Here is a 21951-nt window from a genome sequence, read left to right as displayed (position 1 = left end):
ACAAAATGTTCTTTCCAAAATTCTGGCACACAAAAGCTAAATACTGCACACATCTCTGCAAAATGTCAAATCTCAAGAACGTTGGCTGTATCTTAAGGCATAGCATGTCAGCTTCTTAGTTTCTCCCATGGCCAATAGGATTGAATATTACTCTTCAGACAGACACACATTATAACCTATATAAAATCTTTTTAATCGCCATTACATAAATTGTATGTAGTTTTTCAAGGGCTCCATATACTTTCAAAATGAGCTTTCTTCCTACCTCATCAGGCTCATTCTAAAGGTGACATAAAATATATGAGATTTTATAATCATCAGGATATGCACACACATACTGCTTTGGGTACAGAAGGCAGTTCTCCATTTTCTTCTGGTATACCCAAGGCATGCACACATATCTATAACCTTCACACTACTGTAAGATGCTTGCATAACAAAGCATTATACAGAATGGCCTGGTGACTGCCTAGCCCTCTCGTGATGGATTCATCTCTCCCTCTTGAAGTAGGACACAATGACGGTGACAATGATTAAATCCCTTGAATGACTACCACTACCAGAAAGCAAAACAAAAGGAGAATATGATTCAATCTATTTTATTTTACATTTGTAACATATCATTCAGTACACATTTTAATGAATACATCCACGCTGCATTTAAAAAAAAAAAAAAAAAAAAAAAACCGCTACCAGATTTTGACCATGAAAAGGTTATTTAAAAGATATTAGATTTAAAAAAAAAACAAAAAAAAAAAAAAACTTATTCAAACCAGCAAGCATATTAGGGAATTGAAAATTCCCAATCGTATGCCAGACCAAACACCAGACAACCTGTCTCCATGGCAATCACACAGTGTTAATCAAGCTACTTTTCTTGCACTGCAGTGAACCAAGTCTCCAGGGGTGGTCCCAGAAAGCCATTTCTATATAATGGGCTGAGTAAGAAAAACCACACATCCGCCTGCAGTGACGAACAGCATTGTAAGGAAATTACAAAGACTTATTTATCCTTAAAAAGTACAAGCGACATCTAACAACTGAACCAGAGTTTAATATGTAAGGTACTTTGTACATGATTTACAAATCTTTATTCTAACACACATTTAGAGTCATTGATTTTGCTTTTATTTTGAACATAATGTCAAAAAGTATCAGATTGGAAGGAACAAAGAAATGTACCCTTCAACGCCAGGCCCCCTTGGTCTGGAATTCTCTACCACTTGATCTTCGGACAGAAATGAATTTTATCAAGTTGAGGAAATTGATGAAGTCCTGACTGTATAATCAGGTTTTTATGGACTGTAAGAGCACTAGGTGGACTCTGTAAGGCTTGTTAGTCTTTTTTTCACTTATTACTGAATGTTTTAATATGTTTTCTCTGATTTCTTTTTATATTTTTTATTATTGATATTGTATTTAATTTTTCTAGTGTACACAGTTTTGAAACCTTTTTTGAAAATCATAGTAAAATAAACATTGCCATTTGCCCCAATACAAGGCAGTCATACCCTGTTTTCAAAACTCCCCTCCCCAGATACAAAATCTATAAGTATTTTGTACCTGGGGGGATACCAACCAACAAGGACTGAACTTCACAATCTGGGTAAACAAATAAGCGTGGGGGTAGCTTGCTTATTACGGCAGTTACTACCCTAAACCAATTAAGCCTGATACATTACTTTGAATGCATATACAGCGTTGCTCTCTGCTTCAACGGCAGGGGGAAATGTGGAAAAGAAGATTTACATTCAGACAACATCCAACAATCTGGGTAAACAAATAAGTATGGGGGTAGCTTGCTTATTACGGCGGTTACTACCCTAAATCAATTAAGCCTGATACATTACTTTGAATGCATATACAGCGTTGCTCTCTGCTTCAACGGCAGGGGGAAATGTGGAAAAGAAGATTTACATTCAGACAACATCCAACAATCTGGGTAAACAAATAAGTGTGGGGGTAGCTTGCTTATTACGGCGGTTACTACCCTAAATCAATTAAGCCTGATACTTCACTTAGAATGCATATACAGCGTTGCTCTCTGCTTCAACAGCAGGGGGAAATGTGGAAAACAGGATTTACATTCAGACAACATCCAACAAGGCATTGATCTGTGCAGTCTGGGTAAACAAGCATCGGGGTAACTTGCTTGATGCGGCAGTTACTACCCTTAACCATTAAGCCTTATGCTTAATGCAACTCCAACATTACTCTCTGCATCAAAGGCAGGGAACGGCAGGAAATTTGAATCAAACAGTTACCAACAAGGGCCCTGAACTTGGTGGTTGGCAAAACAGATAAGTATGGGAAAATAAGTGTGGGAGCTTGCTGGGCAGACTGGATGGGCCGATTGGTCTTTTTCTGCCGTCATTTCTATGTACCTCATACCGGATCTCAAAGGGAAACTACATGCAGGCTTCTGCTTTGAAAATGGTTAAGCCCAAAGGACCAGTGAACTCTGCATCTGCTTTTTCTGTGGAGAGATTTTGGCTGGGAAACAAATACCTGTAGATTCGAAAATCCAAGGTACGTGTGTTTGCTCTCTAAAAGCGGCTAAAAGTACCTGCAACGTTTAGCACCGCACATTGTATTTGTGGCGAGTTACTCAGCGTAAAAGGAAGCAATTTCTATACAGTTTTACATTTGGGAGGGAAAATTTGGTTGAATTTCTCCCTGTAAATGTGTAATTCTGCTGCAATCTATTCGATTTTTTTTTATCCCTCCCTCTTGCTCCAGTTTACTGCTTTTTCTATTTCTAGGTGGCGGTGTGTGGAAATCTTGATTCTCTTCTGTTTTTACACCCTTGTTTTGGAACATTAAGGGAACCTCCCCATCCATCTTATTTTTCCCTCTCTTGATGCAGTTTCAGTAAGTCTCCTCCCCTCATATTGTGAACTGGTTCAGGGAATGGTTAGGATTCCTACATCATATACTTTGTGTTTTTTGCTTGTGTCACTGTTTTCATTACAAAGCTTTGGTTTTTAAAATAATGGAAAATAATAAAATATTTGAATTTAAACACTGCACACATTTTTTCATGCATTGAGGCAGATGATTTAATGCATTAATCCTTTTCAACAACACACCTAGGTTGAAAATTATCTTCCCTCTATACATCCATAATTTATGGCTAAATCATGTACATAAAAAAATCCTCTAACACTGGGCTTTGAACTTTTGTTTTGAATAGCAAGCTACAAGACGTTGGGCCCATATACACGGGCGAGATGCTTGCTCACGTCAGTCAGAGCTCTCTGGTCCGCGCATGTGCAGCACTTCGGTCAGAGCCGCTCTCTACTGTGATTCGCAGCACGTCGGTCAGAGCTCATTTATCTATATTGATACTCTGACATCTCTGCTAGGTCAACTATTAAACCTTTAACCAAGATAGAGCATGCTCCCACACTAACGATTTCCAGTTTACAACTGTTGTGGCTTAGCTGCCACCTCTACCAAACTCCTCTCGTTATGACAGGTCCTGAGTGTGTCCCTCAGATGTATCTGCCTCCTGAAATTCACAAAACTTGCCAACTAATGGCTGGGCACTCAGCCAGCTTACATTATGGTACAATGTGCTGATTATAATCTACTTTGAAAGTAGTCTTAGTCTTCCCTCCCCATTCTAGTTGGCTTTAGGCCACACTAGACCAACTCCCCCACCTTGTTACACTTTGTTCTACCTTGTTATTTTGTTTTCCAAGTTGTTTTCTACCTTGTTCATTGTAAGACATATTTCGTGTCAATTGTTTGATGTTTGAAATGTAAACCGAAGTGATTAGTAACTCTGTTACCTGAACCTCTGTATAAAAAAGCTTTAAATAAATAAATAAATAAAGTACATGCATATTTAACCAAGTAAACATCAGATTTAAAATATGCTTGCAAACCTTTGTAGCGTTCCTGGTTCATTTACTCTAAATTTTACTGTTCCTTTCATTTCCTGCTACAGGAAAGTCCTCACTGATACGACACCAGACTCATAAGTACTTCTTGTACTCACATTAGAGAAAAATCCACAGCCGCATCCAGCCCTCAGATGTGCGATTCATTTCCCAGTGCTGCTGCTGGCCAGGCACAGACATCAGCATGTTCAGAGCCCATGCCCTGCCACTCAGCAGGCTGGAAGAACTGGGCACTGCTGCCAGCGCGGCAAACCCAGGAAGGACTGCGAGAGTGGAGCCAACAGCTCCCGCCCATGATGGATACTTGAGGGGGAGAGGGGCCCCCTTTGAAAGAGGGACAGGGGGGCAGCTGAAAGCTCCTGCTGTGATTGCTTCCCATGGCAGTGGAGCATGGAGAGGCATTGTCTTCCTCTTCCTATGCCATGACCAAGCGAGGTGGTAGGGAAGGAAGGAGCAGTAAAGCCAGCCAGCACGTGGCAGGAGATCCTCTTCCTAGCTGCCGTTTGCCCCCTCTGCCACCAGCAGGCTAGCTGGAGCAGACACCTCATTTTATACAACTGAAGCGAGATAAGATCTGGACAGGAGGGGGAAAAAGCTTTAAGTACTGTGTTGTATATCAGGTACTGGGCCTTGGTGCTGGAAGCAAGGCCCAGTACCCGACCTCCTGTACAGCCTCTTTTCCTGCCTCTAATTATTTTTGCATTGCCTTTTCTTATCTCTCTCTTCTTTCTACCCCATTTTTCTCATCACTTACCGCCAACCCATTCCCTCTACTCTAGGGAAGATGGTCCTCGTCCTCTTACACATACACCAAGTGCCATTAAAGCGAACATGGTCCTCTTTTACTACTACTATTTATTTCTACAGTGCTACTCTGGAGCCATCATCACATGTTGTCAAACAAGCGACAGCATCCATATGAAAACTAGGTGCAAGGCTTGTAATAAGGCTTCTAATGATTTTTCCTGTGCACAAGAATTCTAAGCTTGCCTATGTAGAACGAGGAGTTGAAACCAAAAGCTTCAGACACACATTCCTGGCTATTCTTAGCAACAGATTCAGAAGCTGGTGATTCAGACCTATCTGGTACTAAAGGCCTCAGTGATTGACCGATGTCACACTGGGCACATCTCACTAGCACTGGTCTCTACCAGAGGACAGAGATCTCAGAAACTCTATAGCGGATCATCAGCAGGACCAAGACTTAGTGTACTGGAAAATAGAAGTTGCCTGTCCTCACATGGTGGAGTTACAGCTGCAAACTCTTTCACAGGGCCCGCTGGACAAAAAGTTCAGTGCAGACACAGGGATGTTCTAGTTTGAGGAAAAAACGAAGCATCGTTTCTTTAAGATCTGCAGTTACATTATTTTTCAGCTTTTATCTTCTACAATAGAGTCGACTCTTACCATTTCTCCACCTGTTCAGCTCCATCTCCAGATGCTGGATAACATTCTTAAGAGATTTATTTTTGTCTTTCTCCTTCTCATATTTTTTCTTCCATTCTTCAGCTGTCAGCTCAAGGTTCACAGACACCGTGTTCTTAATAGTCTTGGCTCTGGATGTTGGAAGATAACAAGCATTAAAGGAATGAACCAACTGCATTTTAGAAGTTGCTTTTGCAGGGCTTTAACGAATACACTTAAAGGACCCTGTTAGGTTGACCATTCCAGGTCTGGAAATAGAGGCAGAAAAAAATAACCTCTCAATGCAGTGAGTTTTACATTTACAGTAAGCAAACTGCTTGCCTTCCTGAAAAATTCTGCATTACTGTAACTCTAGACCAGGTACAATGGCTTTGTGATTTTTGGTTTCAGCATAAGCAATGTAATCTAGATATCCCCTGCCCTCACCACACACACGCGCGCAGACAGTACATATTGACTCAGACATTTTCTACAGAAATAGTGCAATTTGTTCTATTTCTATACAAAATGCAACTGAGCCAATGTAGCTTTGTTTCAGTCAGTACTAAACAATTCTGTAGGTCTAATTGAAAAGCCCAGAGGATTCAGACTACTAAGAAATAGATGCAAGATTTCTGTCCCCTAAGGCTACTAAAGAATATATTACCATATATGCTGTTGATAACTGTACCAAATACTGTATCATTGCAAATACTCCATATGGATCACAGTTGTTAAATGGATTCTGTTTAAGGCCCACTGGAAGTCGTAATTGATTCATTTTACATGATACAATTTTAAAACAAAAGTAGACAGACCAAGCAAAGAGCACAGAGATGGACTTTGGGAGAGGCCTCTGTTTTATCGCTCCTACCTGGTTTCATCTCTTCCTTACTCGTAATTGTGCCAAGAAAGATGGGAATGACAAACCCACCCATGCATGAACTTGAACAAAAAGGGACAAACACAAATCGCGCCGCTATGGGCATGTGGTGGTCTTTATGGCCTCACTTCTCATATAGCCAGACTGCAGTTACATAAAAGCAGCACCTCTGGCCTTAAGTGTAGAACAGTGGCCATGTTATGAAAAGTGTGAATTCTAAGGCACCATACTACATTTATCCAAATAATGCACACTCTTTTATTCCTACATAGGGTTTAATTTAATCAGAGCTTTACCCTATTCTGTGTCTTTGCTTTAAAAAAAATAATCATCAGTTTTACGCACCATTACAGACTGATTTCTGAAGTTAAACCTCCCCCCTCCCTTATGGCTAATCCTAATTACATGTGGAATATATTTTTATAACGTGTCAAAGTGCCAAATACAAACACATTGAACAAGTACTGCCTGCAAAAATCAGGGCTCCGTGCTCTATAAATACGTAGATTGTCCCAGATTGTCCCTAGATTTTAGCAGAGTAAGCCCAGATACAATGGCAGTAAATACCCAAATAAAATAATTCACTCAGGTTCTTAGGGGGTAGGTTGTTTTTTTTTGTTTGTTTTGTTTTTGGTTTTTTTTTTTTTAAAGTGTGCCGTCCATGGGCAGGCGCGTTATAAAATACAATATCCGTACATACATGCACAGCAGATTTTAGCATCCATAAGAACATAAGAGCATGCCATACTGGGTCAGACCAAGGGTCCATCAAGTCCAGCATCCTGTTTCCAACAGTGGCCAATCCAGGCCATAAGAACCTGGCAAGTACCCAAAAACTAAGTCTATTCCATGTTACCATTGCTAATGGCAGTGGCTATTCTCTAAGTGAACTTAATAGCAGGTGATGGACTTCTCCTCCAAGAACTTATCCAATCCTTTTTTAAACACAGCTACACTAACTGCACTAACCACATCCTCTGGCAACAAATTCCAGAGTTTAATTGTGCACTGAGTAAAAAAGAACTTTCTCCGATTAGTTTTAAATGTGCCCCATGCTAACTTCATGGAGTGCCCCCTAGTCTTTCTACTATCCACACATGTATGTGCAGGCAGGTGGTGTCCTCCGCACACGGGGGGGGGGAGAAGAATGTTAAAGGACAACATGCGGCGGGAGCGGACTAGGAAGGGAACTTCCCTATACCACTTCCTACTCTGCCTCCCTTTTCCCCTCTCCTCCCCGACCCCTAAAACCCCTGTCCCTAACTTTTTTTTTTTTTTGTTATTTTGGCCGGTGCGCGCTTCCCCGGGACAGGGCCTAATGGCAGCTGTCCCACCCTGCCCAAACCCCGCCTCTTTGAGCGAGCCCGGCACGTCTGCGTGTGTCGAGAGATACATGCGTGGCCGGGCCGTTTTCAAAATGCGCTCAGCGCACGCAAGGCCCAACCACACGCGTATCCCCCGATTTTTGCACATGCCAGGCTTTTAAAATTTGGGCATTAGCGAAGAAAACTGCAGTCTTGGATCTCTTAAATTGGTTTTGGTTGGCACGGTGCACTCCTCGCTCAACACTCTCTCAAATGAACCCGAACTGTTTTCCACTCGAGCTTCCTGCCATTTACAATGTGTTTGAAAGCTCGACTGGAATGCATTTCAAACTCACTTGAGGGGGAAGCTGAATGAGAATTGTACAGTGCAGCTCGTTACGCATGCTGTAAGTTCATATTTGTGAAGATAATTCAAAAGACATAACAAAAGTATCACTGCATTCGTGCTGCTCGGAAACGCTGCTTAGGTGGGACGTGTTCTGTGCTCCATCATGGCTTGCTCCCTACCACCCCCTCCCCCAGTAACAGGCCGATACAGAAAAACACGCGGGAGAGCCGGCGAGCGCCCGCTCTCCCGGCTAGTGCACAGGTGACTCTCCTGGGCGCGCGATTCAGGAGGGTGGCCTATGCAAATTAGGACCCATGGTAAAAAGAGGAGCTACAGACACTAGCGCATCCCTAGCGCCTCCTTTTTGACAGGAGCGGCGGCCGTCAGCGGGTTTGACAGCCGACGCTCAATTTTGCCGCCTTCGGTTCTCAAACCCACTGACAGCCACGGGTTTGGAAAACAGATGCCGGCATAATTGAGCGTCCGTCTTCCGACCCGCGGGCCGATTTTAAATTACTTTTTTTTTTTAAATTTTTGATTTTTTTTTAATCTTTGGGGCCTCCAACTTAATATCGCTATGATATTAAGTCAGAGGATGTACAGAAAAGCAGTTTTTTCTGCTTTTCCGTACACTTCCCCGGTGCTGGCCGAAATTAAGGCCTGCCTTTGGGCAGGCCTTAATTTTTGAAAGTAAAATGTGCGGCTTTGCTGCACATTTTGCTTTCTGGATCGCGCGGGAATAACTAATAGGGCCATCAACATGCATTTGCATATGGTGGGCGCTATTAGTTTTGGGGGGGGTTGACCGCACGTTTTCGACGCGCTATTACCCCTTTACTGTATAAGGGGTTCTCAATGCGCTATTACCTCTTACTGTATAAGGGGTAAAGCTAGTGCGTCGAAAACGTGCGGCCAAACCCGGGCTAACAGTGGGGCCCGCAAGTAAGTTTTCAAAAGGTAAACATACTTTTTGTATGGATAGAAAACCTGCTTGTTTTGAAATATGAAAGCAAAAACCATGAAAACTCCAAAACCAAACATTTTCTGTCTTCTTCCCCGGTTTCCTTCTGTCCCTTTGAACTTTCAGCTCAAATAGAACTTAAGATGAGATCCAGCAGAAGCAGCTTTCATTTGAAACTCCCAGGAGATTTCCTCCTCCCCATCTCACCCCTCCTCACCTAATCCTGTCATTGCAGTGACCAGGGCTGATTCTGGAACCATGCCCTTGTGCACCATAAACATGGCTACTAGATATCACGTTTGTGAAATGAAAGAGAGAAACACAGAAATGACGGCAGGAAAGGTCCAAATGATCCACCCAGTCTGCCCAGCAAGTTTATGCCAGTATCTCCTGCACTGTGCAGGTTACCCCCATGCTTATCAGTTTCCCAGACGCCTTGCCGGGTTAAGGGAAATTCACGGTACCCGAGTACTCTCAGATACCGTGAATGCTGCTTCTGCGGCATAGGGGTTTGCAAACAAACAAACAATTTTTGGTTCATTTGTTTTTGTCCTGTTTTTCAGCCAATTTCTTTTTATTTTTTTTTATTTTGGATTTTTCATGGCAGCACTAATTGCATAAACAAAACAAAACTCCCAGCAATGTCACTGTTTTTCAGAGGCACCAGTCATTTGTTTCTTTTGAAACAAACCAAACTGAAAACGGACATTTTCGGTACAGATTCCCCATTTGTTTCAAACAAATGCATCGCCAGCCCCAGGCGACCTGGGGAGCAGACTAATGAGCCAAGGACCTCTGCTTGGCAGTGGACAGAGCTTGCCACTGAGCCAGCCCCCAGATATATTTTCTAAGCAAATATGTTCTTAATTTATCCCAAAGATTAATATCTGAAAAATCAGCTTATCTTCATCAGTGAAATGAAATTTTCATGGATTGCTCTTGACAAAAACGTTGTCATTAAGGTTAAGGGAGGACAAGAAATTCTGTCCGGTGGATAGACAAATGGTTTTTAATATCCATGCAACAGTGCAGAATAAGGTAAGAGTAAAACCTTTACAAGAGTATATTGAAACTATTGTGTGGACTCTTACCTTATTCTGCACTATTTCTATATTTTGGTGGTTTAATAAATGCAGAACCTGGTCTCCAATCTTTGTTTATGGTTTAATATGCATGCCATTTATATATAGGCAGAGTTATCTAGTAGCAGTAGATCTATGAATCACTGCAAGGCATTATCATCTCAAGCTCATATATGTAAAATGGGTACAAATGGCATTCACTGTGAACTCAAGCATAACAGAAATCAGAAAGCCATCCTCGTTTGATCAGTTTACCGTAGAAAATAACTATGGTCCTGTCAATCATTATGTTAAACAAATGAAGCAAATCTAAAGAAACATTTCTTTTCTTCTTTCTTTCTATAGCTTAAAGCATCTCTTGCTTTGTTTGCCTCTGTAAGAAAAATGCAATGCATAAAATGTACCATTTCAAATTCAGATATTTTTAATGCATGTTTTTAACCTATGCATCTTGTTTATATGTCATCATTGAGACTAGGGTTTTAAAAAATTCCTCCAGGACTTACTAAGGATAAAATGCACTTACGTACACCTGCCATCCATCCCCCTCCCCCCCAAATAATTTGTTTTGAAGGGGTGGGTCATAGATGTACATGGTGAATGCACTTTGTCCCTGATAATGCACACACTGCCACCTCACCCCATGCAGCTCTCTCATCGCCTCCACACACCACCTCTTCCAAGTACTCTCCTTGCCCTCACTATTTTCTCCTCCTCTCTTCCCTCAACCCTCTCACACTCTTCTCCTCCTGCAGCAACTCTGTGTTCTCCCAAGCCCTTATCAGGGCCAAAGACAACTTGTCTCGCCTGCACAAAATATCCACTTGCCTGAAGTGGGCAAGTAGATTTTTCAAACACTGATTAGTATCATGGGAAACAGATCTGCCTCCATCCCCTCTGCCTGCAAGCATCAGGGACAATATCTGCAGGATTCGGAAGGGGCTCAAATCTATTATGCAAAGCAAAATTCCACCAAGTACCCAATGCTCTGTAAACAAGAACAAATACTGGGGCTATGTCTGCGTAGGTAATTGCTCTTCTACCCAGACTTCCACTAGCATAGTAACCTTAGCAATTGGATCTGCTTCACATGTATTCTAGCGGTTAGTAAGCAACTCAACAGTACAACTTGTAAGTAGGGATAACGATTTAAAATATTCAGTTTATTCAGTATCTATTTTATTTATACTCCGCTTTTCAACACTTCCTGGCCACCTTTACATGCATGCAAAAACAGCATCGATATATTATTTACTGCCAATTACCAATTAAATTCACTTTCAGAAACAAACATTTGAGCAGCACGTGTGCATCTTTTCAAACAAATGGCTATACCTAACCTTTCTGCGTTGCAAAAGAGTTTTGGGGCATAATGCAGCAATGACTTCCAAGTGTCCGCAGAGCGCCTGCGATCGCACAGCTTGGTCAACTGACACATTCATCTTTGGGGCCTATATCAATTGCCTCGGACACACTGGGAATTTTAAGTGTTTCCTATTGCTAGAAACCTACTTGACACTTTGAACAACCAATTTCTGTAGTAAGCATGGGCGATCTCGTTTCTTCTAAGTGTGCACATTCAGAACCGAAACATTCTCTGACTCCTTGCATTCAATATTCATGTCACAGCAATCACAAACCTCATTAGTTAAACTCGCTGAGTCAGGTAGTTTCTTGGTTGATTTGCCTTAAGAACAAGGACTCGGTCTCTATTATTTCTTTGGGATGTAAATAACCAATACAAAAACAGATTCTTCTAAATAAAGCATTACACTGACCACATACTGTACAGTTCAGCTTCTAATCACCAGAATAGTACATTACTAATCAAAGGCAATGAATAAACATTTCAGTCATGACTAGGTGTTCTATAAATTTTCTCAAAGGCCCAAGACAGGGAAAATCTTTTCTCAATTGTCTTTGGTCTTCCCAAGTGGCAAATATTCTACCAATCCTTCTATACAAAACATGATTTACTTCAATGTCATTTCACTTTGCTGGACAGAATTTAAATACATATTCGCTCTCACATATCACCCTTGCTCTGAACTCAAGCTGAAGTTACTTATTTATTTATTTATTTATTTATTTTAAGTTTTTCTATACCGGCATTCGCGATGGGTATCGCATCATGTCGGTTTACAATTAACAAGTGAAGAGGTAACAAGAGGTCATAAATAACAATAAATAACAAAAATTAAAAAAGGTAGTAGTAATAGTAACAATATACAAGTGAAATTTAAGGGTTGCAGTTACAATAAAACAGGGTAGTAATAACTTGGAACAGAGAAAAGAAGCTGGGGTTTTTAACTAGATACATATGATACATATATGCATATCAATGCATTTGAGGTAATAACGAATTGCCCTAATGCTGTGGAGTTAATTTCTATGTTAAGGTAAAGTCAGAGTGATTAGTCAAAGACTGATTAAGGTTCAGTTTAGGTCAGGAAATGCTTTCATAAAAAGCCATGTTTTGAGTCTTTTCCTGAAAGTGGGGAGGCAGGGTTCCTGTCGCAAATCTGGTGGGATGGAGTTCCACAGTGATGGTCCTGCGGTGGAGAAAGCCCTGTCTCTGGCTGTTATGTGTCACATAGTTTTGGAATGTGGTATTTGTAAGGATTCTTTGTAGGACTCTCTGATTGGTCTATTTGAAGTAAATATTTTGAGAGGAATTTGAAGGTTGAGCTGAGAGTGTTGATGTATGGTTTTGTAAATAATGGTAATGGACTTATACCACATGACCCTCATCATCCCACCCTATAAGTATAAGGGCAACAGCGATAATGTCAATCACGAAACATTTTCGGAGCCTACTGAGGTTAGCACTCGAGCAAGAGCCTCCCAGCATGTCAGGACAGGGCACATCCATCAACAGTAACCAAGGGAGTAAAACAAAATAAACCGGACTGACTTAACTTGTAAGTCACACAACAGACATAAAAGGGAAAGTCAGAGGCCTCGCCTTTCACAACTAATTCATTAGATTTAAGAAAAAAAAAATGACTTGCAGCTGTTTTACCCAAGTTCAACTAAAAGTTATCAGTCTAACTTCCTCCAAACCCTCTATCCCAATGCTGAGGGAGAAATTCTTGGTACCACTGTCGATGGGGGATATGCGATGCCAAGCAATTAAAGTGGGATCCATTCTGAAAGTAAAGACGACTTGAGAAAGGATCCAAGAAACAGGCTTTTGCATGATTCATTGTCATCAAATGCTGCCTGAAGGTTGGCAACCATGCTACACTGGTTCTCTCTTTTCTTCAGCTTTCCTCTTTAGTTTATCTATGTTTCTAGTTCTTAATCTAATTTTTTTAAATATCTTCTCACCCCAAAATGTGCTCTGCTTTTCCTCTCTCTTTTTTGCTGTCTATCATGTCCTCCAGTATTAAATTAACTATTACCAAAACCAGAAGATTATCTACTTAAAATTTGCAATGGTGATGACAGAGCATAAATAAAGAAGTTTACTGCAGTAAGTAAAAAGAAAGAAAAAATAACCTTTGGACTGCTAAATATATTCTAAAATATATAGACCAATAGATAATAGTGCACCTCCATGAGGGCAATGCACAGATCACCATCATCACTTCCTCAGGGCATTTCACTCTTTCCTCCTTTCTATTACTCTTCTCTCCACCACCAACTCTCGCCATTCTAGATTATAATACAGCGCTTAAATACAATTTTGTTTTACTTTATAATTACTTCGAACATTAATAGGTCAATTTTCAGAATTGCCACAAAAGGTATGCAAGCTAATGTTTAAAAGGGAAACCCCTTGGAGAGTTTCCCTGTGAAAAATCAGCCCGATTGCACACAGCGGGTAATTAGTATACCACAGACCTGGAGGAGCTGAGGGAGACAGAGAGGTATATAGATGAGACCTTCAGGGACATAGTAGTCCAGTCCCAACTTCAGACTGGCAGCCCTGGTGCTGCCTTGGAGGAAGGTGGTCTCATAATGGGAGAGCACCAACCAGGTGTAGCAGGAAAGGATCCTGTAGCAAGGACCTGCTCTCTAGGTGATGCATTGTCCTTTCGCACTGAGGATATCTCCCCAAGGCCTACTGCCCAGGAGGGAAGGGTTAGGTCGGCCGTCATAGTTGGTGATTCGATTATTAGGAATGTAGATAGCTGGGTGGCGGGTGGGCGTGAGGATCGCCTGGTAACATGCCTACCTGGTGCGAAGGTGGCGGACCTCACGCGTCACCTAGATAGGATTTTAGACAGTGCTGGGGAGGAGCCGGCTGTTGTGGTACACGTGGGCACCAACGACATAGGAAAATGTGGGAGGGAGGTTCTGGAAGCCAAATTTAGGCTCTTAGGTAGAAAGATTAAATCCAGAACCTCCAGGGTAGCATTCTCTGAAATGCTCCCTGTTCCACGCGCAGGTCACCAGAGGCAGGCAGAGCTCCGGAGTCTCAATGCGTGGATGAGACGATGGTGCAAGGAAGAGGGATTCAGTTTTGTTAGGAACTGGGGAACCTTTTGGGGAAGGGGGAGTCTCTTCCGAAGGGATGGGCTCCACCTTAACCAGGGTGGAACCAGACTGCTGGCGCTAACCTTTAAAAAGGAGATAGAGCAGCTTTTAAACTAGAACAAAGGGGAAAGCCGACAGTCGCTCAGCAGCGCATGGTTCGGAGAGATGTATCTTTAAAGGATACTAATGATGCATTAGAATTAGGGCATCCCGACTGTGAGGTTCCAATAATTAGAAAAGTAGTCCAAGTGCCTGTAACTAAAAACTCACCTGAGCTAAAAAATTCTAACTTATCCCTATCAATTAAAAAGCAGAATAAAAATACAAACAAAAAACAAACTTTGAAATGTTTGTATGCTAATGCCAGAAGTCTAAGAAGAAAGATGGGAGAATTAGAATGTATAGCAGTAAATGATGACATAGACTTAATTGGCATCTCAGAGACATGGTGGAAAGAGGATAACCAATGGGACAGTGCTATACCGGGGTACAAATTATATCGCAATGACAGAGAGGAGCAGTCGGGAGGAGGTGTGGCGCTTTATGTCCGGGATGGCATAGAGTCCAACAGGATAAACATCCTGCATGGGACTAAATACAAAATTGAATCTTTATGGGTAGAAATCCCTTGTGTATCAGGGAAGACTACAGTGATAGGGGTATACTACCGTTCACCTGGTCAAGATGGTGAGATGGACAGTGAAATGCTAAGAGAAATTAGGGAAGCTAACCAAATTGGTAGTGCAGTAATAATGGGAGACTTCAATTACCCCAATATAGACTGGGTAAATGTATCATCGGGTCACGCTAGAGAGATAACGTTCCTGGATGGAATAAATGATAGCTTTATGGAGCAATTGGTTCAGGAACCGACGAGAGAGGGAGCAATTTTAGATCTAATTCTCAGTGGAGCACAGGACTTGGTGAGAGAGGTAACGGTGGTGGGGCCGCTTGGCAATAGTGATCATAATATGATCAAATTTGATTTAATGACTGGAAAAGGAACAGTGTGCAAATCCAAGGCTCTCGTGCTAAACTTTCAAAAGGGAAACTTTGATAAAATGAGAAAAATTGTTAGAAAAAAACTGAAAGGAGCAGCTACAAAAGTAAAAAATGTCCAAGAGGCATGGTCATTGTTAAAAAATACCATTCTAGAAGCACAGTCCAGATGTATTCCACACATTAAGAAAGGTGGAAAGAAGGCAAAACGATTACCGGCATGGTTAAAAGGGGAGGTGAAAGAAGCTATTTTAGCCAAAAGATCTTCATTCAAAAATTGGAAGAAGGATCCAACAGAAGAAAATAGGATAAAGCATAAACATTGGCAAGTTAAATGTAAGACATTGATAAGACAGGCTAAGAGAGAATTTGAAAAGAAGTTGGCTGTAGAGGCAAAAACTCACAGTAAAAACTTTCTTAAATATATCCGAAGCAGAAAGCCTGTGAGGGAGTCAGTTGGACCGTTAGATGATCGAGGGGTTAAAGGGGCACTTAGAGAAGATAAGGCCATCGTGGAAAGATTAAATGATTTCTTTGCTTCGGTGTTTACTGAAGAGGATGTTGGGGAGGTACCTGTAATGGAGAAGGTTTTCATGGGTAATAATTCAGATGGACTGAATCAAATCACGGTGAACCTAGAAGATGTGGTAGGCCTGATTGACAAACTGAAGAGTAGTAAATCACCTGGACCGGATGGTATACACCCCAGAGTTCTGAAGGAACTAAAAAATGAAATTTCAGACCTATTAGTAAAAATTTGTAACTTATCATTAAAATCATCCATTGTACCTGAAGACTGGAGGATAGCAAATGTAACCCCAATATTTAAAAAGGGCTCCAGGGGCGCTCCGGGAAACTACAGACCGGTTAGCCTGACTTCAGTGCCAGGAAAAATAGTGGAAAGTGTTCTAAACATCAAAATCACAGAACATATAGAAAGACATGGTTTAATGGAACAAAGTCAGCATGGCTTTACCCAGGGCAAGTCTTGCCTCACAAATCTGTTTCACTTTTTTTGAAGGAGTTAATAAACATGTGGATAAAGGTGAACCGGTAGATATAGTATACTTGGATTTTCAGAAGGCGTTTGACAAAGTTCCTCATGAGAGGCTTCTAGGAAAAGTAAAAAGTCATGGGATAGGTGGCGATGTCCTTTCGTGGATTGCAAACTGGCTAAAAGACAGGAAACAGAGAGTAGGATTAAATGGGCAATTTTCTCAGTGGAAGGGAGTGAACAGTGGAGTGCCTCAGGGATCTGTATTGGGACCCTTACTGTTCAATATATTTATAAATGATCTGGAAAGAAATACGACGAGTGAGATAATCAAATTTGCAGATGACACAAAATTGTTCAGAGTAGTTAAATCACAAGCAGATTGTGATAAATTGCAGGAAGACCTTGTGAGACTGGAAAATTGGGCATCCAAATGGCAGATGAAATTTAATGTGGATAAGTGCAAGGTGATGCATATAGGGAAAAATAACCCATACTATAATTACACGATGTTGGGTTCCATATTAGGTGCTACAACCCAAGAAAGAGATCTAGGTGTCATAGTGGATAACACATTGAAATCGTCGGTTCAGTGTGCTGCGGCAGTCAAAAAAGCAAACAGAATGTTGGGAATTATTAGAAAAGGAATGATGAATAAAACGGAAAATGTCATAATGCCTCTGTATCGCTCCATGGTGAGACCGCACCTTGAATACTGTGTACAATTCTGGTCGCCGCATCTCAAAAAAGATATAATTGCGATGGAGAAGGTACAGAGAAGGGCTACCAAAATGATAAGGGGAATGGAACAACTCCCCTATGAGGAAAGACTAAAGAGGTTAGGACTTTTCAGCTTGGAGAAGAGACGACTGAGGGGGGATATGATAGAGGTGTTTAAAATCATGAGAGGTCTAGAACAGGTAGATGTGAATCGGTTATTTACTCTTTCGGATAGTAGAAAGACTAGGGGACACTCCATGAAGTTAGCATGGGGCACATTTAAAACTAATCGGAGAAAGTTCTTTTTTACTCAACGCACAATTAAACTCTGGAATTTGTTGCCAGAGAATGTGGTTCGTGCAGTTAGTATAGCTGTGTTTAAAAAAGGATTGGATAAGTTCTTGGAGGAGAAGTCCATTACCTGCTATTAAGTTCACTTAGAGAATAGCCACTGCCATTAGCAATGGTTACATGGAATAGACTTAGTTTTTGGGTACTTGCCAGGTTCTTATGGCCTGGATTGGCCACTGTTGGAAACAGGATGCTGGGCTTGATGGACCCTTGGTCTGACCCAGTATGGCATTTTCTTATGTTCTTATGTTCACATACATTGACACCTCCTCTGAAGCAGGTGCAAATGTACATGCAGAAAGTACTAAATGAAAGCCCCCATGTGTCTTTTTCCTCCCTTGTCCTAACCCCACCCATTTTTTTGCCACAGATACTTTCACCTGTAGTGAAGGGGGGATGGCAATTTTCAGCTGTTTATCTGCATTAAAAGATTTGATAATTGTCCTGTAAATGGTTATGCACTGAAAGAGCACTGAAAGATTGCATTTAGTATTTATTACATTTTTATTCTGCCTATATCATATCAGGCGTGCTGGGTGGATAACATCAAAACAGATATAATTTTAAAAACAAACAGAAAATAAACTATACATGAATTTGCATAGCACCTCAGTGGCTAAGAATGCCCTCTTCCACCTCAGGCAACTCAAGCAGATAAAACCATATAAGCCACCTGGCCACCCTAAACTATTCTTTTGTTCTGTCCCAACTGGATTATCGCAAAACACTATAAATGTGGGTCTCCCACAAAAACCTCTGTATCGCCTACTACTCCTAGTGCAGAACTCCACCCAGATGTTATCTGGACCCAGCTACAGGGACTTCACCCCAGTTCTCCAGGACCTTCACTGGCTTCCTGTCCAGTACCAGGTCCAATTCAAAGCCATATGCATTGCCTTCAAAGCCTAAAAAGCCCTAGGCCCTAACTATCTTAAAGACTGCCTTTCCCCCTACAAACCCACCCGGAGGCTGATATCCAAAACAGTTTCTTGATAAAAGTCCCACAGCTTTGACACTAAAATGAGGTCTACTGAAGCCACAAGTATTGTTGATTATGGACAGGCGATCAGCTCTAACTCTGAAGAAAGACCTTTTATCATCCCTCCAGGTTTAGTTATGACACACACAGCTTGTGCGTGACTACCTCACAAGACACGGTGCAACTAGCCAATGCCTTTAACATAATCTATAATCTGTGCAAAATACGCATTAGCTCATTAATAGCAAATGGTTCAATATTTAATACACAGTTCAAACCTAATTGTATTTCAGGAGTTTGTCTTAGGGTAGCTTTGTTGGAAAACTCATGCTTCATTTCTAGCAACTTTAAACATACAAAAGTACACTCCAATCTGAGCGCCATTGTCTTACCGCTGTCCAAACATGAGGGTTGACTTGGTCTCTGCTTCATTGAAGACGGAAGGAGAACAGCAGATAACAATAGTCGTTCTACAGTTCCCACCAAGAGAGTCTTGAAGGATTCGAGTCATTTTACTGTCTCGATATGGCACGTGTGTTTTCTAATCAAAATAAAAATAAGTGAATGGTACAAAGCATTTCATTAACCCTCACGCCATTAGAAAATAGGTAGACAAGAGCAAGTGGTAAGGTTGGGGGACAGGCGCTAGCTCACATCACAGCCTCTGAGTACCTCACACATCTCTTTCTTGATTTATTACTGTATTCCAGTGAGTGTCAGAGGTCTGCCTTTGAAGAACTCACTTTTAAGCAACGGGGTATATATTGTATTTCTATCAGTTTGAATGTGTGTCTTCTTGTCAAGACCACGAGCAATATTTGGACATTATTCCAATAATGTTTCCTTTTACTAGTAAGTACTTTTCTGTCTGGTTTTTATTACGGTATTTTTAAGTTCCCTATTTGGATGGGAAGATAATGCTTCCCAGTTTTGTCTTACAGTGCTGCCATACATTGGCAACCAATACATATAATAAATATAACCAAGTGGAATCTCAGGTAAAAAGTTTTATGCAAGCCACTATCACTTTGCAATTACTACCAAACCTCCTGACAAAGCAGTTCAGCATTCTACTGCTCATAAGAGAAAACTACAATTAAAAACATGTGATGGGGACCTTAAAGTAGGTCTTTGTAACGGGAGTGTTCTTGGAACGATGTTAAGGGGTATCACTTAATCTCTACATTGGGGGTTGCGATACTGTGTCAATATGGGTAGGATTTATAGAAAGGACTGGCAACATTCCTTAAGAGACTGTTTTAAGGAAGAAACACTGGGGCATTCTCCTAGGGTACAATATAAGGTGGCATTCAGAGTGGGAATAGGAGTCTGACTAGTCTTTAGTACAGAATAGTAGAAATGTCTCGATATGTAGAAATGTTAGAATATTTTGTCTTACAGTTAATATGCAATGTTTATCCTGCTAATCGTTTTAATTTAATTTATGAAAATGTTTAATGGTTTATTGTCATTGTTTAATGGTTTATTGTCATTGTTCATAGTTCCTTGTTAAAAAGAAAAAACCCCGGTCGGACCTCCCAGACCAGGGCAAGCTTTTCGTTCCATGTAAACCGGACTGATTTGTATTGTATACAGGAATTCCGGTATATAAAAATTAAAAATAAATAAATAAATAAATAAATGTGCATTCATTTGAAACAAAACAGGAAATGTCAGCATTTCCTATTTGTTTCAAGATGTTTTCAAAACAAAATGGAAGAAAACCAATGGAACGTTTTTTATTTTATTCACAGGGGTCCAGAGGAGTAGGAGTGATGCCCATGTGCCTCGAGGTCATCTGCATGAAAGGCTCCAGGGCCAGTCAGCCCTAAGATTGATACCATAGTGTGATGTCAAAATGGCATCAACTGGCCTGGCACCATAGTGCAACATCAAAACGGCACCTTTTCAGGGCCAGCCAGTGCCATTTTCTTGTACAGCTGCACAAGTAAATGGTGCCAGCCAGCCCTGAGAAGGATCAATTTGATGTCACTCTATGGCACTGGGCCAGCCAATGCCTTTTTGATGTCACGGCTCGCCAGCCGGCCCCATTTTAACGACACACTATTGCGCCAGCCTGGCCGGTGCCATTTTGACCACACTATGGCGCCAATCTAAGGGCTGACCGGCCATGAGCCTTTTTCATGTGGGCAAGCGGGCATCCTTCCTGTCCCGCTTGACCCCTGTAGATGGTCTAAAGAAGCCAGGGTGGTTCCTGGCCCTAGGACTATTTGGGGTGGGTGAGAGGGCCTGGGGGAAGCCCTATTTCGTGGTTTTTTGGCGGGGGTATGTTTATTTTGTTTCTGCAAAGAAATGGAAACAAAATAAACATTAAATGAAATGATACGTGGGAGAAAAATATCCAATAAAAGGAAAAAAACCCCAAACAAACCAACCCCTAAATGACATTTTGGAGGATGCACACTCCTAATTCCAGGATAGGGAGCTTCTCGCTCATCCTTGCAGTCCACTAGCCAGCAAAGGCCATGGCTACAAGATGACCAGATTAAACTGGGTCAGTGCCACCGAGTCACCTAGGAGAAAGCACGGACAGCTAGGTTAGTAGACCCCCAGCTTCCTAACCAGGAGACGAGCAGTCTGAGGATGTGCGAGTACTGATTACTCTCTCTTCTTAAGAAGAAGGAATACTTTTTAGCCTCTTATGTTAGAGAAAAGAAATTTCACAATTCTGTACAGATGAGTAATAGAGGAAGTGTGTTCTGTTGTAGTCGATGTTGCCGACGACTCAGTGCTCTTTGGAATCTGTGAACTCCAGTGAAATAAGTGATTCCAGTTTTAAGATTTTGTTTTGTGACTGCTGGAAACCTCTGAATGGAAAATAAAAGTTTTCTTGGTTGAAGATACCTTGAAGTGAAAAGCCTACAGAGTGGGATCATGGAATAAGTTGGAGAGCAGTCGGATGGGTCACAGAGGAGAAAAATGGTTTTGATTGTGGTACATTCCCTGTCCAGCATGAGACACCCAGCCCTAGCCTCTGGGCCAGGTCCCCTTCAGCGTCTGCTCGACCACAGTTTTATGTTTGAATCCACAGAGGCTGGTACTTCGCTCCAAAGCAAGAACCTCTACCGTATTATATGCCCCAAAAGGGGACTACAAACATAAATAAACAGGAAAGCAAAATGCCACTTACTGTTCCCTCTGCCAATGCAGAAATGACATTCCCCAAAGCAGACAAAGACTTGTTAATATTTTTAGCTTCATCAAGCACAGCTCCTTCTGCTCCGGTTTTGCTGACCTACACAGATCAGAGGAAATTGGTCAGAGTAACCGCCATCAAAAGCCTTCACGAGCATATTTACAACCCAGGTAAAGATAATAAATCAAGACGAGCAGCTTCAGGGGTATTACACAAAAGCAAAATAATTTGCATTTGACCCTAGTAATAGCTAATTTATGTCCAGAGGGACAATGGGGTTTATTTTAGGGGGAAGCAGGTGTCTCTCTCTCCTTTGATATTCTGCATGTATTTAACTTGCCAATTTTTTCTCCCCCTTCCTCGTCTCACTGTTAACAGCAT

The 21951-nt window shown here is 41.4% G+C and overlaps 1 protein-coding gene across 1 annotated transcript in view; it reads right to left on the bottom strand.

Moving 5' to 3' along the window:
- KIF5C (kinesin family member 5C) overlaps positions 1-21951 on the bottom strand; it is a 269359-nt gene that overhangs the window by 90755 nt on the left and 156653 nt on the right. The window contains exons 9-11 of the mRNA XM_029605443.1: positions 21565-21669; positions 18806-18954; positions 5313-5461 (exon numbers count right to left, since the gene is read on the bottom strand). Coding sequence (XP_029461303.1) covers positions 5313-5461; positions 18806-18954; positions 21565-21669 — 403 coding nt within the window. The remainder of the gene's footprint in view (positions 1-5312; positions 5462-18805; positions 18955-21564; positions 21670-21951) is intronic.

Source organism: Rhinatrema bivittatum, chromosome 6 (genome assembly GCF_901001135.1).
Source record: "Rhinatrema bivittatum chromosome 6, aRhiBiv1.1, whole genome shotgun sequence".
Classification (NCBI taxonomy): Eukaryota; Metazoa; Chordata; class Amphibia; order Gymnophiona; family Rhinatrematidae; genus Rhinatrema; species Rhinatrema bivittatum.
Note: the sequence above shows the minus strand (reverse complement) of the source record. Positions and strands in the feature narration are given on the sequence as shown.